Source organism: Pocillopora verrucosa, chromosome 14 (assembly GCF_036669915.1).
Source record: "Pocillopora verrucosa isolate sample1 chromosome 14, ASM3666991v2, whole genome shotgun sequence".
In the NCBI taxonomy this organism is placed as follows: domain Eukaryota; kingdom Metazoa; phylum Cnidaria; class Anthozoa; order Scleractinia; family Pocilloporidae; genus Pocillopora; species Pocillopora verrucosa.
In genome coordinates, this window is record NC_089325.1 from 12,586,020 (window position 1) to 12,604,287 (window position 18,268).

The 18,268-nt window shown below is 38.5% G+C and overlaps 2 protein-coding genes across 3 annotated transcripts; one reads left to right on the forward strand and one right to left on the reverse strand.

Moving 5' to 3' along the window:
• Positions 1–5,268: 5,268 nt before the first annotated feature.
• On the forward strand, positions 5,269–7,543 carry LOC131782452 (uncharacterized). Its single transcript, XM_059099187.2, has 2 exons — positions 5,269–5,404; positions 7,170–7,543. The coding sequence occupies exons 1-2, from the start codon at positions 5,331–5,333 to the stop codon at positions 7,522–7,524; spliced, it is 429 nt and encodes a 142-aa protein (XP_058955170.1). The 5' UTR covers positions 5,269–5,330; the 3' UTR covers positions 7,525–7,543.
• An 85-nt stretch (positions 7,544–7,628) lies between these two features.
• LOC131782430 (germ cell nuclear acidic protein) lies at positions 7,629–17,863 on the reverse strand. Of its 2 annotated transcripts, none has more exons than XM_059099164.2 (17): positions 17,701–17,863; positions 16,673–17,364; positions 15,752–16,057; positions 15,342–15,665; positions 14,706–14,756; positions 14,465–14,538; positions 14,277–14,343; positions 13,062–13,228; positions 12,783–12,848; positions 11,877–11,957; positions 11,182–11,330; positions 10,776–10,846; positions 10,460–10,518; positions 9,894–9,990; positions 9,664–9,771; positions 9,240–9,299; positions 7,629–8,712 (listed from the first exon to the last, which is right to left on the reverse strand). In XM_059099164.2, the coding sequence occupies exons 1-17, from the start codon at positions 17,800–17,802 to the stop codon at positions 8,535–8,537; spliced, it is 2,652 nt and encodes an 883-aa protein (XP_058955147.2). In that variant the 5' UTR covers positions 17,803–17,863; the 3' UTR covers positions 7,629–8,534. The 2 variants fall into 2 exon arrangements, with proteins under 2 accessions (XP_058955147.2, XP_066017067.1); XM_066160970.1 differs by having other exon boundaries at positions 15,306–15,665.
• Between the last annotated feature and the right edge of the window lie 405 nt (positions 17,864–18,268).

Sequence of the window (18,268 nt, forward strand, 5' to 3'; positions counted from 1 at the left end):
AAAAAAAAAAATTCAAGTTCCTATGTAAGGTATTGTTTTTCGAGAAAATAAAGCAACTTTTCCGTGTTGCCTTCGATAACGGTCAATAATGGCAAACCAAAAGAATACATCTCGTAACTTGGGTACAACGGTTTGTTTCGTTGCGAATCTCGAAAGATTTCTTAGTTGTTATGAAACGGAAATTGGGTGTCATCCGGAAGACTTGGCCGATTTCATACACCTACTAGAATGTTTTAACCGGAAACACTCAGCTGTTCTACCACTCCTAACACCCGTTTTCAAAACTGTACACGAGCCAAAAATTCTAATTCCTGCTTTATTCCATTTCCTGAGCGTAGTGTCTGCATTATATCGATGCAGGATTACTTTCAAAGTAAGTTACTGGCTCTACAACCGCCTTCTGCCAAAGAGCCTGGGGTAGTTTTGGCGCTCGATCTTGTCTAATAAAAGCAAATCTACTTTCACTGAGCCTATATCATTTATTGCTAATATTTTTAGTTGAACTCGAGGGCCTCTCAGGTAAGGAATGCTATAAAACAACGATAAATTGCTGGTATTCCGGTGTACTTTAAAGAGGTTTCTCGAGTGTCCTCACTGAAAATGAACTGATAAGTTTCGGCTTCCTTCAAGATGTGACAGTCCCTTTAAATTGACGTCACGAATTTAAACTGCCAAAAAATCAATCTTTTGTCTATCACTTAGCCGCTAGTTATACTGCTAAAGTTTATTTCAATGGGCTTCTCAAATGCAGAACGATGAATTTTTAGTCGTATGAAGTTGAAGGCTGCGTGTTTAATTTGATATTTGTGTTGACTGTATTGGATATCTGTACAATATACTTTACTTATCTTTTGCCTAATTGTAAATATTTTACTTTCAGTATATCTATGCCCACTGACGTCTAGTTAGTGGTTGCCGAGTAGATTCTCCATAGCAAGAAACTGATGTCGATGATATGTTTGGCTTACCAGGGTATGCAACAAAAACTAACTAGGCAATTAATTTTTTTTAACGCACAAAAAATTACCTATGCATTAGTCTACTTTTTTTTCCATTCATTTCACACTTTTCTTTTCCTACTTTGAAGCACAACAATGAGCGAGGCTGTATGAGTTAAAAAATCCGGCCCCTAAATGCCTTGATTTATCGTCCAACACGGACATTTATGTAAACATAGCATCGATGTAAGGAAACAAAGAAAGATAAACAAAAGTTAAACTTGAAACTTCGAGACATCTATTTTTGTATCCCGCTGTTTATACCAGCCGAGGTACTAAAGCAATTTGGTTCTGAGCCAAATAATTTAAGCATGATGTATATTGCAGCATTTCCTGCCGTTATCCGGCGTGATTCATTTTTCTTTTATCCCGTTGTAGACGAGACTTCCTCACCGGCTTTCTACAGTTCATAGTTATTTTAAGACGATTTAGTTGTAGCATCCAAGTAGGTCTTGCTTAGGAATTTCTTTTGTACTTTTTCAAGATTCGAGCTAATTCCTGTTTTGGCTCTCCGTAAACAATAGATACAAACAGCCCTGAACTAGCGACACAGTTCAAACAAAGACAAGCTCAAAATAATTGTGGAGATCTTAAACGTCGCAAGATGATCCTCTCTCAAACAACTCGAGTTTGTTCCTGTTTCCTGTGCCTTAGGAAACGAGTGAGGGCAGGCAAAACAGTGCAGCCAAAATTGGTCATGATTTTAGGAAGTTCTTTTACATATAGGAAATTTTCACATCGAATATATTTCGTTGGGTTCTGCTGAAAATAAAGAAGGCTAGTCTGTGAGTTGCTCAGAAATGGAAATCCTTGTCCTCGTGTTGCTTTGATAGCTGTGTGTTTTCTTCTCAACAATCTGTTTTCCATTTCGTTCAGCTGGCCACGTATAAACAGGAAGAGCTTTCATTACCCCTCACGGTAACGCCCTAATTTTTTCACTACGTTTGAAAATAGCTTTCTCCACCTTCTCCGTTAAAAAAACACCTCCGCTCCTAATCATATCCAATTGATAATTTTCCATCTGTCGTTACTTAATCGCCGAGTTTAAAGTCTTAAAATGCAGGTCACGTATAAGAGTCTCACCTACAAACTGGTATTCCACTAATTTTTTCCTTCAATCATACAATACTGAATATCTGATTTATTTATTTCGAGGCCTTGAACAGTTTCTCGCGGGCGAAGAATTGTTTTTGCCACAGCGGCAACCGTGAATGAGGGCCTGCTCGTTTTCTACTCACCTTGCAGAGCACGCTGTTTTGTTCAACTTATAGAGAAAAGTCTCATATGACTTTCAGGTAAGCTGCTTGTCTGTCCCATGACTGGCTGACTTACTCGCTGGGTGGTGACTGGTGAGAGACAAAGTCAGGGTTCAGTAACCTTGTTCAGGAACACACACACTTGCACGAAATATAACCTCAGCCACAGCTTCCATTCCTCTTTAACCGCATTGCACACTGAGTAAGTTTTTCTGGACACTTTTCATCCCATGAAACAAATCCTCTTAACGCTGATTTGGACTGGAAATTTGTAGAGACGGAGTCGAGGAAAATGACCTCATACTGAGCGCATAGGACCATATTTCCCCATCCTTTGAGAACAAGAAAAAAAATACCCTTTTCTACTCGTGTCGCAAATTTTTTACTACAAGACGAAAAATTGCTTTGACAGAAAAAGCTTCCAACAGCATGTAGCGATTGCATAACTGTAGCACTTTTAAGTTTGCGCGTTGCATGCGCAAGGATTTTAAAATAATATTTATTTTTTCATTTGGGGGCGTAGTCGAGGCGTTGCAGCTGGCGACGTCTTGTGACCTTCTGACTTGTCTGGTCTGGCAATGACACAGAGAAGGCCCAAGAGGACTGTCTCCCGTCTCTCCTCTCTTAGCGAAGTGTTTATCAAACTGTTTGTTTCGAAATGGGGCTGCGATCTACCCTGTGAGAAAGCTTTCCTTGAGGGCCCGAAAGACTTCGGTCGAAGGCCAATTGCGACCTCACCAGAATTTTTCCGCCCCCTTCCTGAAAACGTTCCGGGGCGGATCCATCCCTGAATGGCGAGAGAGCTGCAGCTGAAAGACAGACGATAAATATTCCAACAGGGCCTAAGAGTCGTGCGAGTGAAGTAGGTCTCGTATTTTGGAGGACAATTGAATATGAATTTGGCGCCGGTCGTTAGGAAAATAACGCAACAGTCTAAATGAAAAATATGACAAAATTGTGGGAGAATATAATTGGCTATCAACAAAAGAAAGTCAAGCCTCTTTTGAGTTTTCAAATCATCTGGACTGTATTTGTAGGAAAACAGTTAACAAAGTTTGTTCTTTGTAAATGCACTTAAAACAGTAAGCAAACTGTGACCTTATAATAAACATCTGTCTAAAATATCGTCTATATGTGGTTATGGGAAAACAAACAATATTTTTAAAGACCTTTACGTTAGTCCGCGTTTTGGTAATGAATATTATCTTTGCACTTGGCGTTTAGCACACGTGTATGCGAACATAGCGAGCTTTTAGCAATCCTCCTTGTTAGCACCTCACGAAATATATCGGGAACAGTATGGAGTATGTGCGTATTAAACGTAAGGATGTATTGGGTTTAATGCTCAAAAATTTTCCTTTTAATGGAAGTATCATGTTGGGTAGATTGACAGCGAAATCGCTCTTTTTGCAGCGATCAGAAGGAAAATCTTATCAACCTGATAAATTTCGAGAAAGCAATCATGTCCTTAAAATTTCTTTAAAGTTAATGTCGCAGTGATATGAAAGGATTAGCTAGATTAACCAGTGTGCCTTTTATAAACTGGTTCGCTTCCACGCTTGAGTTGGATTTGCAATAAACATTGCAAATGCTGTTTGAACTTTATCCGCTGAAATCGAATCAGCGATTTACCAGCGGTAGTAATTTGCTACTCTCTTCAAGTTTGACCTCCTGAAAGTGAAAGTTTCAATGGAGATGCACAGAGAAACCAAAGAAACCCTGGAACTGTTTTTCATGGGAAGTTTCTTCAAATATACCTGCCGATTTGGTGCCAATTCCGTCGGGAGACGTGTATGAACAGATCCACCGTGTCCCTTCTTTTGATACCTTACTTTGTGCCTGTGAGAGATTAGGTTCTATCATTTGCAACGACAAACATGGCTATGAACAAGTGGTGCAGAATTTTTTTTGATTCGCGTAAAAAAAAAAAAAAAAAAGGATAGAAGCAAAAACCTCAGAGGGCATTCTCTTTGATTTGCAAGAGTTAAGAACGTTCTCTCCCTAGGCCACAGAACAAGCTTTAATGCTAGATTCTCGCCATTCGCATTGCCGAGTTCGCTCCAGAGTTTCCTGTCGATTCTAAAGCCAGGTTGAGTCTAAGAAACTTCAAGTTACGCTTAGTTCTTAAAACCAATGGACAGAAATTAATAAAACAAAGCAGTTTAAAGTGAAACAAGCCTGCTCAAAATACCACTTTCTTAATTAACACTGAGTCTGTTTTTGTGTTTAACATAAATTGAACGCTTTGAAAAGGGGTCTTTTGTTCTGTCAAGTGATCATTTGGTTTTTTTGCTCAATAAACTCTGAGAAACTGCTGTTTTTGTTTTTTTGGTGGCCATTTGATTTGCAAATAAAATGACATATCTTGTTTTGACGAAGGCCTTTCTTTAATTTCTGAGCACCTGCAGAAATTGTTTGCATGAACCTAAAGCAATGAAAATGCTTTTGTGTATTGATTTGATATAGTTAATTCTTTAGTCTTTCCCGGATATAAACTTATAATTTTCTCTCTTAAGTTAGAACTGCTAAAAATCGTCCTTAATACCGACCTCCTTCTTTGTCACAACGAACAGTCGTTCATGTTTTATGTTTCCAAAACTAACGACGTGTTTTATTCAATACAGAGCACAATTAGTACAGACCATGCTTTCAAAAACAAAGCAACAGGTTCCAGCCGCTTTAAGTTTCTTTTCACACTTTTTACCGCGACACCTGCTTCAACAAAACATTAGCATATATTCTGCAATGACAAAATGTTGGATGCCTCAAAACATCAAAAGAATTAATATTTTGTCATTTACGTTTCTTTCAAGGGTCGATTTTAGCTTGTGGCTCTTTAAAATTCGCAAAGCGTTGGAAAATAGCGCATCGTTCTCATTCCGTCACCGAAAGCTATTCCATCGGTTCATTGAATAACGAACGCATGAACAAACTCTATTCGCTATGTCTATGACCATAAAAGAACGAAACAACTGAAACGAATAAACTCAAACGAAGGCTGATCCAGGCGTAGCATTCACTTGAAGTTTTAGATACATTGTAGCATTCGTTTGAAATTTGAGATACATTGGTCAGGATGAAGTTTCGAAGCCCTGTGAGCATGCCGAGTGAAAATGTTCGTGAGAACAAACAGACAGCGCAAAATTTGAGGTAATTTATTTTCTCAGGCTCTAAAAAAGTTTCCTCTTCTCAAATATGTCGCGGACTTACACGATTCAGTAATCTGCGTGCTATATTTTCAACAGTCGAAAACCATTTTAGCTTTAGACAATTCGTGCACGCCATGTTTGGGATCCGCCCATCCGATAATAGGGAATTCGTTGGAGTATTGTTCAGTTGGACGAAACAAAACACTCTTCTTCAAACGTCAGTTCTTTTCAACAGCAGATTTCGCGATCGATGTGCACGAAGGTTGATGTGCTTCGTAGAGTGTCATTTTAACGAGGTCTTCATCGTCTTACTTTGGGATTCATTTTGAAAATGTTGCGAAGCAGTGTTCAGATGTTTTCTTGGGAGATTTTAATTGCGCGCTGGTATATTGTCGTAGTCGGTCTTAAAAACAATTTTGAGATTTTCGGCTAAATGCAAAGTTATTGATATGCATATCATTTGTTTATAATGAGATATTCCTACGCCGGCCGTCCATTTGCTGTGGCTCTGTTCGTGTGACTTTCACCGTGAATCATACCGTGAGCAATTTGGGATTTGGTTCATATTTTGTGAATCAGTTTCTCAAAAATATTATTTTTAACATTAGCGCAGGTTTGCGTTTCATTTCATATTTCTTTTAAATGTTGCCCGACTTCATGAGGAGAGGCACTCACTCATCTAACCGTAACAAGAACGCTTCCGTTTAAACTACTAGCAATCCTCCCTTCCTTTTCGGCGAAGACCGTTGCGCGAGTAAAAAAATTAGCGAAGAAAGATTGCGCGTCACGCGGAACTCTAGGATTTTGGCGCACGAAAGGTTCCGCTTGGTGGACTAATATCAGTTTTTTCACTGCTTTGTCATGACTCGCGCGACGGAATTCGCCGAAGAGGAGGGACTGCTCGTAAAACTCACGGTCTAGCTTCCGTTCAACTCAGAAAATACATTTTGAAACTTTCTGGTCCAAAGAAATTAATTTATAATTTCAATGATTTGATAAACCCTACATATTTACTCAAGATTTTACTTCATTGGCGAAGGGTTTTGTTTGAATAGCCCACTGTTAGAGTAACAAGCGTGTGAAACCTTCTGACCTCTTGAGCTGAATTGGGTAAAGTCAAGGAAGTTATTTTAGACAGTTTTGTGAATTCATTTCGTCAGTTATGAACTCATACCTGAAAATTGGCTTCGCGGCACGACTGCTACAACCATGAATAAATTCTGAGTTTCATGAAAGAAAATCAGCCCACAGATCTGTATAAACTTGAAAAATGCGGAGGCATTATTTTTGTCGGAGAAATATTTAATCATTTATGGCGAGTGTGACAAAATAAATCAATGAAGATTGATTACTCAGGCGGATTCAAGTTTATTGACCTCACGATCTCGTGGGAAGATTCTCCACCATTACTGGAGGGCTGATTAACAACTTTTCACCGAAGTGGAGGTGGCTAATTCGCGGGTTTGTGAATATCCACCTCCAGCCACCAACACGGAGGTGGAAAGCTGTTGTAGCATATGCTAAAACAGAGAGATAATTTAGTTCATTCATTCCTGTAACGATTATATCTTTGGGCACAAATCCCGCGCGCGTTGTTCGAAGGCGAATAGCAAAGGATATTCGGAATTTGAGTAGCCAATCAGAGCGCGGCTTCAACGTCATCGACTGTTTTATTTTAGACTAGAACCAAAATAATCTGTTTGCTGTAAATACAGTGTATTACTGCATCTGTCATTTATTTATTCGAAGTATACGCATTCTTTCAGTTCACCGCCAGACGCCAAGAACCACAAGGGAACGATTCGCCGACAGGAGAGAGAAGGAAGCCCGAAATGTTACCACTGTGACGGAGAGGAAAACATTACTGTTGAACATTTCCTGTTGTCCTGTTCAAAGTTTGAAGAGATTCGCTCAGAGCTACTTTGCCAACTCCGCGGCAAGCTGGAAGCTATCGGAGAGAGCGGTTTTCAAGTATGGGAGACCTTCACAGCAAGCAGCCCTGCATTCCAATCCAAGATCATTCTTGGAGCGCAGAGCTTTGGCGCCGAAGAGGACGAGGCAATCAATCACTTTCGGACACAGTACGTCGCCAGGGCCTGGAGCGAGAGGCTTGTGATATGAGGTCGCTCGCTAGCTTACGTGTAGCCGTAAGGAGAGGGGGGGGAGGGGGGGAGGGGGGGAGAGAAGGAGGTTACAACTACAGGATTTTCAGGATTTTCATTTACAGGACTCATTGGATTTTCGGTAATTCTTCTCCGCCTTTTTATTAGTCAGAGAATTGAATCGCTCATAATCCAGCCAAAAATAGTTATCTAAAAAAAAGCAACGAATTATTGAGAAAAAACAAAATGAAACAAAAAAATTAATGAAAAAAAAAAAGCCTGTTTGAACGACAACTTTATTCAAAACACAACAGACTGATTAGGCAATCAAAGCGTGTACAAGAATAGGGATCGTAATATATTTCATATAAGTATTAAATAAATTTTTAGGTCAGTTCTGTAAGTATTTCTGTTATCAGCTTTAATTTAATGTAATAAAATAATCTTCAAGGTCTTGTTTTTGTTGACGTTCGATGTATAGTTACGAGAAAATGAAAATCGATAACACAGCGAACTATGGCCTTAAAATTAATTCTCATGGGAAACCACTGAAAGATTTTTAGAATGCGCTACTAAATCCGCGCATACGTTTGGGCGCCTTACATGCTGAAATAAGCCATGGGCGAAACATTTTGATCCCGCGTAAAATGAACCACTTCAAACGCTAAGAAACCTTTTTTCAGTTTTTTCATTCCGACAAAAAGTCTGCATCATCGCTTGATTAATTTTGCAAAGTTTGAAAAATCTGCGACGTTTTACGAGAACCCTTACCAGGGTACACAATCGAGACCTGTCCCAAAATGACCATGGTTTGTCAAGCCCTGATCGAATGACGTTGTTGAGAACATAAAGGTCTTATTCCCATGCACTATTCAACTAAGAACGGACATGAGATCACTACTTTTTACATATCGCAGGCTAAATGATTAGCGAGCGATAGGCCACAGAAATACCAGATATGTCACAGGATACCAAGCCCGAGGCAAATGTTTTGATCTTCTGTAAGTAATTACCATGTTCCCTAACATGCTATGTGCCTAGTTTGGAGAACTCCGTGCTCAAAGCTTTCATGACATCCTGGTGAGAAAATGTTTCATGGCCACTTTTGATACGAGCGTAGTTTTCTTTAACGAACATGGCAAATCGACTAGGAGTGCGATTCTGTGGTGTGCCATCCTTCTTCAGCGGTGGAACAAGCTCCAAACGGCTGTAAAAAACGAGAAAGAAGGAGAAAGAACTTGAACAACTGCAGATCTTAAGCAAAGCCCTAAAGTTGAGAGAATATACAGTATAATTTGGTGTTATCAACTAAGTTGATAATTTAAATTGGCTACCGTAAAGAGTTTCTATAGCTGACGATTCAAGCGTTAGCCCTTCGTTAGGGAGTTCCTAAGTTTATTTGCTCAAGGGAGGTCCTAAGTTTCTTTTGCTCAAACGAAAACTGCGCCTCCAATTTGTCAAGTTCGTCATTCACAATCGGTGTTAATCTTCTCCATGGTTGGCCATCCTTGTTCTCTCTTCTCTAAATTTCATCATACTTATATCTTACAGTTTCCTTCAAGTTTAAGTTATTGTGTTCGTCACAAAAAGGAACGAAAAAATGCTCGATCACAATGTCGCGACGCAGCTCTGAATCTCGATGTTTTTCTGAAATCTTTTTGGTAGTAAACTAACCAAATCTCTCTCGAGAACGACACCACGCTAAAACTAACGCTAAAAAAGACATCAACTTACCTGTGACAATAAGCACATCGACTTTTCTCCAAATTTACTGACTTAGAGTGACGGCCAAACCTAATAAGTGATAAACATCGGCAGATAAAGATCACTAACACATAATACTCGTTTTTTCGATAGAACTCATTCCCAGCCCCAATGTTTAACGACCGACTAGTGAGCAGGTCTTCATTAGTAGCGCTTCGACGCGAGCGTTTCTTTGCTTGCGAGAAATTAAGACGCCCTGAGCAACGTGAGCCGTCGAGGGGTCTTCAAGAGGTCTGGCACTAATTATTACTAGTGCCAGACCCACGGCAAACCTCTCCCGACGCGTCTCAAATCTTCCCGAGGGCGGAAAAACGCGCGCAATGATCAGCGGTAAATTATCCATTACCACAGATTTCTAGAAGTGTTAGATAACGCACTTTCTACAGATACTCACGTGTTCCCACATTTGGTACACCTGTACGTGTATTTGGCTTTGATAGTGTAGCTGTGGCACCGCGAGATCGGCGGCAAGTCTTGATGGACATGATTTGCACGTAATGTCCTACAATAGAATCAACGATAAAGAGACTACTGTGAAAAGGAGTTCAGAATGTGGTTACTACATCTGTAAAAGCCGGTTAAATTAAATAAAATAGGGTGGTAATTTTATAAAGAACGTCTCACCATCTTTTCCAAACGGGTCCGTGACCAGCTTTGACCCCGCTAATCATCCAGGCGGCAGCGTGACACAGCTCGTGTATTAGTGTGTCACGCAAGCGATCTGCAAGTCGCAAAAGTAGTTATTTAAAAGAAGCGAGAGCACGACTCAAGTGCGAAATTGGTCAGACAAATAATGCATCAGGTGCTCGATTACTTTCTGCACAATTTAAGTGTGAGAAATATTTTCTTTTCAGTCACCATGGCGAATCATCAGAGTAAAGGTGAATTTGACAAGAAACTAAAGAAAATTTATCGTAAAAACAAGGAAACTTCCTACAGCGCGGGAAAAAGCGAGTGACCAAGACACGACTGGTCTTAGATCTGCATCTGATTGGTTGAGATTTTGGCGCGAGTTTTTAGGACCAATCACAGAGCGACGTAAAACAGGACAGATGCAATCTCGGATTACTTTTGACACTAAACTGAAAACTACTCTCAACCGGCCGGTGGGTCAAATCGAGTGAGGCGTACTCCTTCACCCTAAAGTGAAAACAACGGAAATATTGTGGAACAAATCAACAATATCTTGCCTGCGGAATCAATAACTTTGTCTGCTAATTCTATCCTGGCCATACGAAGACTGCCTTTCCTAGAAAAAGAAAAAAAAAAAGTTGCATGAACATAGTGTTAAGCCATTTACGAGCGAGTGTAGTTGAAACCAAAGGTGATGCGGTGACAACGGCTAGTTGGAACAAAGGCAAATGTCAAAAGGTGTCAATAAGAGTTTGAGGTGAAAACAAGCAAGCTGTCTGAAGCTCGGGTAAACGCGAATAACCAGTTCACGATTGATTATAGGGTTGAAGTGAAGCGAGTTTTACTCCGATTTCAATCAACAATCAAAGTTACCTGCTGTAGTAGCAGAAGCCAGCAGTGCTGCGCATTCTTGAATTCCATGATATCTGGAAATCTGACGGCAGCTGGCGAAAAATAAATTTCAGGATATTTAAGGCTTTACTATTGACAAATTTAAAAATACAAGTCAATTGATAAAACTAAATAAATTACCTCTATTTCAAATCCCCCCTAATTCAAACATCATAATTTCATCGTGAAAAAATGAGTATCAATTTCACTTATCTTTTTCCAAGTGCATGGGTTAAAATAAAGGTTACCGTCGTTAAAAGAAGAAATAAGTTACTTTTAAACGCAATTTTTATCTTCATAACTGCCAGGAAACCACAAATCAGAAGGTTAATTTGTATTACGAGGTACAAAATCCTGTAACCTGGATACTACTGGTATCAGTTTTTACCTGATTATCAAAGACTGTTCGGTTGTACAATTCAAAGAGATCTCTCACAAGTTTCTCTTTGTTCTTCCTAAAATCTTTCTCGGCGGAGAACGGGGTAAGGATATTCTCCAACACGCTTTTGGGTCGAGATGGTTTAGCTGATAACAATCCTAGAAGATAAAATATAAGTTATGTTTTGCACTCAACGAAGAGCAGGGTAAGACGATGGCTTACTAAAAGGCTTGAAAAGTAAAAAATAAAAAGTGGGTTAAGTTTGTACTCGAGCCAGTTGGCCCATCTAGTTGTAACTTATCTCGGTTTCCATAGTACGAAGCGATCTAGAGTATTACCACTTCCCCTTGAATGAGATGCCAGTCCATCGCAAGGTTACCCCCAGCATTTCATCAGGCTTCCCTGATAATCCGCTAGAACCCACTTATACTTCTGCTGGTGAAAGAAGCACTGTGAGAGTAGAAACTCTCGTCTAAAACCCAGACCCATCGAGTCTGGAGTCCAGTGCACTGACCATCAAGTCAGCGCGCCTTGAAAAGCGCGATGCAAAAGAAAATGGACGAGAAATGATTTAATATTAGTTTTAAGATCTTATATATAATATAAGATCTTAAAACAAACATTAAATACAGGACTTAGACAAATAAACCTTGAGAAGAAAGCAAGAAGAAGAAAACTACAAAAACAACAAATAAATTTCTCACCACTGTCATTTCTGGGTTTGGTTTTAGGAGTCCTCCACGAGAAATCTGTCGAGGGTGTCTGAAACGTAGGACGGTTTGGGGCTGTGCAAAGGATAAGGAGAAAGGGGATTGTAAAAAAAAAAGTGTATATCTATATTTTAGTCATAACTGCACGCTAATTTCGTGTAAGATCGCGCGTTGGTTTGACGTTTATCAGACCATATGAATTGCTGCATAAGTTGATGCTATATAAAACTATATATATTAAATATTATTATATTATTATCAGTTTGTCAGTGCACTGAAACTTGAGTGTCTAGGACGAAACGTACCTAACAAACTTTGTTTAAATTTATCTAGTTTGAACGCTTTTCGATTGGGTGTTGTAAGACCGAGAGCGATGTCGTTACGGTGGCCAATCGGAACAAAGGGATATATTACAAGGAGCCAATGAAAGCACAAGGGAAAAAAAGGTGCGGGAAAACGCGGACAACCAAGTCATTAGTAAAGGTCTTAAATCTGATTGGATAAGACGGTGTGCAAGTTCTCGGGGCCACTCACATGGTAAAGATATGATAAACGGTGGCAATCCAGGACTTTTATTTTTTACTTAACTGAAAACTAAACTGCTTCATAATTTGAGCGCTTTTCAATTGAGTGTTACAATACCAAAACCAAAACCAAAGGAATCACAACAGCCAATCAAAGCAAGGAGAATGAAGTAGCCAATGACAACTCAAAGTAAAAACAAGCAAACTACCTGAAGCGCGGGAAAACGTGGGTGATCAAGTAGCGATTGGGTTTAGTTTGAACCTGATTGGTTGAGAAAGTGGTGCGAGTTTCTGGACCAATCACAGGGCGAAATAAGCGAAACCAAAACAATCCCCAATTACTTTCGTCGCTCATTTAAAAATTTATCTATCTTACTTGAATGGGTGGCGGCCTTCCTGGATAAGCTGGTCAATGAAGTCTTTGAAGGTGCATTACCTGCAACTGAAAAAAGAGAAAAAATTACGTATTTGAAAAGTTGGCAACGAGAAGCTCCAATGCAAGTTTAAACCGAAAACATTGTGAAAATCTTGCCAAACCCAAACCCCGAAATGAATGGCAAGGAAAGTAGGCAACTTCCCAGGGCTTCATTTCTCCATGGGATGGTTTTTATTTCACCTTATTTTAATTAATTTTTTCCAAAGCAGGTTGAATTACCTGGTGTTGCTAACTCGATACAATCTTCATTTTCTTTGTCGTCATCAAAGAATTCGCCAGGTTCAGGAGTGAAACCAGGGTCACAAAATACGTCATCGTCCTGAGCTTCGATGATGTCATTATAATCGTCATCGTCATCATCATCATCCACAATAAACATGTTTAGACTGTAGCAAAAGAAATTGTCAATATGGTCAACACTGTGCAGAAAACAAGACTCTTATTGAGAGAGAGCACCAGTAAGTTGTTTGGTAGAATGTCCCAATAAGCTTTTACACCCTAACATCAGTATACATATTCTCCACACTATTCTCTATACATTTCCTAAGGTGCTGACAAGGAGAATTTGGGTAATAATCAAGTGATTCTTTGGTTGATGATCATTTCCTTTATTCTCATGACCTTAATGTGTGGTTCAAGGGTGATCTTGTAAGGAGAAATTAGATGCTGGTCACCCTTAGGGGTCAAAGGGTTAATCCTGTTAGTTGTGTTTTTCCACCTGGGTTAAGATAATGAATGTTTAATCATTTGACTCACAATATTTAAAATGTAAAAAATATTTAAATTTAAAATTAAAAAATTTAACTTTATAATTTATATAGCACTTATTGCAAGCCTCTAAGTGCATTACAATATTTAAACATAAAGTGCTTGAAAATCCCATCTGGCAGGAGGCAGACCAGTTGGCTATTTACAGACTGCAACCGAGGAGTTGAACCCGAGGTGACAAATCCAGTGAGTGGCAGGGTGGAGGACTTGAACCCAGGACCACCAGCTTAACAAGTCCAGCACCCTAACCCCTCAGCCACTCTGCCTCCACTCAACATTTAGAGTCACGTTCAATTGTAGAGTTAGTCTATCAATTGAGGATTGCAAAGTTCTGATTTTTATTCTGTTAGTAGTTGTTAAGTTGAATGATAAAACATTGCACCAGGAGTGATCAACCATTGCTATAAATAGCATTGTATTATCCCATCTCATTGCCTGGTGATAGCAAGCAGTATACCCCCAAACTTTGCAATATTCAATTTAAAATAATCCTACAGTTAATGGTAACTCTTGATCATGTGAAAAATGATCAAACAATTATTTATTGAGGTGTCTAATTTTACTCAATTTGGATGGTAAAATAAAATTACTTTCAAGTAAATTATGGTTTGAATTATATAAGTAATCATAAACTCAATGATTTACACATAAACATATTTTTATTACCTTGATTCTGGCTTTCTCTCTTTTGCAAACAATCCTGATTGTTTGGGAGTCCGGATATTCTGTAAAACTATATAAAAAACATCATTTTTTAAATTAATTCGATGTGTCTCAGGACGGCATATCAAAGTATGCCTGGATCAGATTCAGTAGCAATAAGAATTCTTAAAGTTAAATGAAAATTTTCTTACACTGTTCAAAGTCATCTACATCATCACTTTCACTTTTCTCTGGATTATACTTGTTCAACAGTCTTTCACTTAGGCTAAAAACATTCAACAAGTGAGAAATATCATTTACTGTTAGTAATCCACTACCTTCATTTTTCCCCCAAAATGATCACTTGTCAATTGCTACTTTTTAAATGATTAGTAAACACACACACAAAAATTAACAATTGTAATATGCAAGTTGTCAAGTTGTTTCTAATACCTAGCTTTAACAGGACTGGTTTCTTCAATACTGCAGTTAATGGTACCTATGCTAGAGAAAAATAGTAAAAATGTCAGGTTATGTATAGCAATGAAACTCAGGATAGAAAGTATTTTATTATTAACTCATAACTGAAGCATCAATGTCTGGGCTACGAACAGAGTAAGGTCATAAAAATTAGTATATGTAATAACATGATTTCAAGTGCTTTTTCAAGACAGCAAAATTGTACAAGCATATAGGGCAAGTGCAATTTGTAATCTTTGAAAAATTACCAATACTAATTAACAACAATTTAATTGAGAAATCTTGTTATTACTATGCAATAATACACAAAAAAAAGAATCATCATCAGAAAGTCAAGACAGACAAAATTTTGTAATTTGCAATTTGTAATTTGCACCTGTGTTACAACTTTGCACTGGTGTTACAACTCTGTACTAGTGTTACATGAAAAAGGCACTTGTTTCCAGCCAATCAGAAGTGCACAATTTTTCATGTACATTATTACAAAGTTTACATGATAGCTTTCCTGTTACAGAGACTATGTAGAATTATGAGAGTAAAAAAAGGCTGTGCAGAAGATTTATTTCACTTAACCTGGTTTTAGCTTTGATTGATTCTTTTGATACATACCTTTCCCCATCAAAGTCATTATCATCATCATCATCATTATCACTTTTTCTATCATAGTCACATGCAGAAGATATTGCTAAAACTTGCAATTCTTCACTATCCAGGAGATTCCTATCATCATCATCATCATCATTACACTTATCATCATCACTTTTGTTTAAACATGTGTGGTCTTTGTTGTCATCCTGACTATCACTGTAGCTGTCAGTGTTGTTGAGGGAGCTGGATTCTTGAAGTTTGGAGAGCTCCTGATCAACACCCTCGACAGGACTGTAAGATCTATTGTTATTTTCAGAGCTGTTATTAAAACTGCTGTAACCATTTCTGCAAAAGTGGGAAAAAAAGAAAAGCATCAAGAGAGTCACAATGTTGCAAGTCTTGTGATAAAATTGTGCTAATTGACCACAAACCTGAGTGTGGTCCTGCTTAAATCTATTGACAAAGCACCTTGGCCTTCATCATCTGTCACAGAGTTTAACATTTCTGTTTTTCTTTTTTCTATGTTGTTGCATTGTACATCTTTATCGTCAACATCATCATTATGCTCAATATCGTCAACTTCAGTGTTACTTAGTCCATTGTGGACACTGTTGTTGTCACAAGGCTCATTACTGCCACAATGGGAACCAGTTTCATCAAGTCTGGACAACTCGCTGACTTTTGCAGGACTATCAGATAAACTGATATTTTCGGTGCTAACATAGCTGCAGTCATCCCTATTAAGACATAAAGATATTTTCTTTACAATGTAAATGGTCAGAAAAAGCTCATTCCTTGTAAAGAACTAACAGTGGGTTCCTCAAACCCTTGATGCAATTATAAAGAAGCCCATCTGGTATCTTCTTCTAGCAATTTTAATACATTATCTGGACAATAGGTGGTGATAAAAGGCAGTTGTAATGGCTGGAGGCAAAGGGTACATTTTTGATACAACAACAAACATATACAATCTTCATATAGTCACAGTCACAGCAAACTCCCTTAACTTATTCACATGGTAGTGTCAAATACCTAGAGGGGAGAAATATCAATCCATTATTCTTTGAAGTGATAAACTTGTTACTTTTTCTTATAATATCTTTGCATTATCCACATAACAGGTAATGAGAATGCTCAGACTTATCAGGTAGAAGTTGTTCTCTTAATCTGACACCAAATTCTCATAACTAATCACTTCTGGGAGTGAAAGGGGTTAATAAACTAGCTATATGACATTATTTCGATCACGGTAAAATGCTTATAATAAAGATTAAAATTATTTACAGAATCAGTATGGAATTTCATCTTCACAAAGTAAGCAAGAAAATTAATTTGTCTTGCCTTCATTTTACCTTGACTGGGACCTGATCAATTCCCTTGATAAGTTCCTGCTGCAACTGTCACTAACTTCCAGGGAATTATCTAAGAGAGATGAGCAGCCTTCCTCTACAATCATAAGTGATTTTGCCTCTATAATGTCTTCGTAATCATCCTTCAGCTGATCACACCTTTCAGCATTGTCATCATCATCCAACGCATCATCATTACCATTTCTGTACTTGAACTCATCATCAGCATCATCATTGCTATTTGTCTTTCCGTTAGCATCATTCTCAGTGTTGCCTTCCTCTCTGTTGTTATAAAAACAAGAATCCTCAACTTTGAAGCCCTCAAGGCTTGCTGTTCCGTTTGCATTCTCCAACCCCTCTTGAATGCATTGTTCTGTCATGTCAAACCCAGAACTGTCCCTCTCAAAACTGTGTTCAAGTGTGCCACTCATTAGATCATTGTTTTCAGACAAATACATTTTTTCGCAAAGCTGAGAATCAGTTGAGGATTCTTGATTTACATTTGAGGTATTTCCTAAGGCATCGTCACAGATATTTACGTAATCGCTATAGTCGTCTGCATCATTGGAATACATGATCACGCTTGGAGTATTGTCCTCCTCAATTTCTTTTCCGTGGTTAGAGATCAGACCAACTGACTCCGTCTTTGTAACAATTCCATCTCTGTCTCCATTTGATTGCGATAATTTGATCAGCTACGGAACAATATGAAATCATCAGAATGGATTAGACACTCTCGCAAATATTATAACACGTACAGACCATGATAAGGTGAAAGAGGGATATGCTACAGTACCGTACTCGAAATAAGCGATCAAAATCGGGAATGCATTCATCTACACAGCTGATTTGATCACGAGCTAGGAAGAGTCTTCTTAAACAGCTAGACCTCATAAGACACTTTGTAGATCGAAAAGTGTCAACTAAAGGTTAAAAGATACAATGGGCGAGATACTAAAACAAACATTTGCAAGAGGAGCATTCAATACGAAAAACTGAAATCGATTACGATTATTTAAAAACTGAATTACCTTTTCAATTTTCCCACGCCAACTAGGCTGATCAAACCATCCAAATTTTATGCCCATGTTTAAAAATCGTTCCTCTACCAGTTTCTTCGTATACACTTCCATGATTCAACTCGCGATCGATCTCCCAAATCTTACTGCGAAAGTCAGAGGAACTAAATTCGAATTTTGGCGCTGAACTAATCGGTAAAGCTGAAGACAGAGAAGGCGAGGTTACAGAAGATTGAGAGATGTTGATTGGTTGGGTCAGCATTAGATTCCATCCACCAAAACCACCTCGGTCGAGAGGGACTGAGATGGAATATTTAATGACTTGCAAAACATAACCGAAGATTCTCGGAAATCCGCAAGTGATGTAGCCGAACATCAAAAGCTGTAAATCCCATGATTCTTGAGGAACAAACAGAAACAGCATAGCGAGAATTTTAAGTCGCGAACCATTGATGGTAGACATGCAGATAATTTAGGATATGTAAATTCTGTTGATGAGGCGCTTAAACTTATTGCGGAATTTGAAACAGGATTGACGACGAAGTTTTCTTTCTTTAAAGCTGTCAAAGGTTTCGGGAAC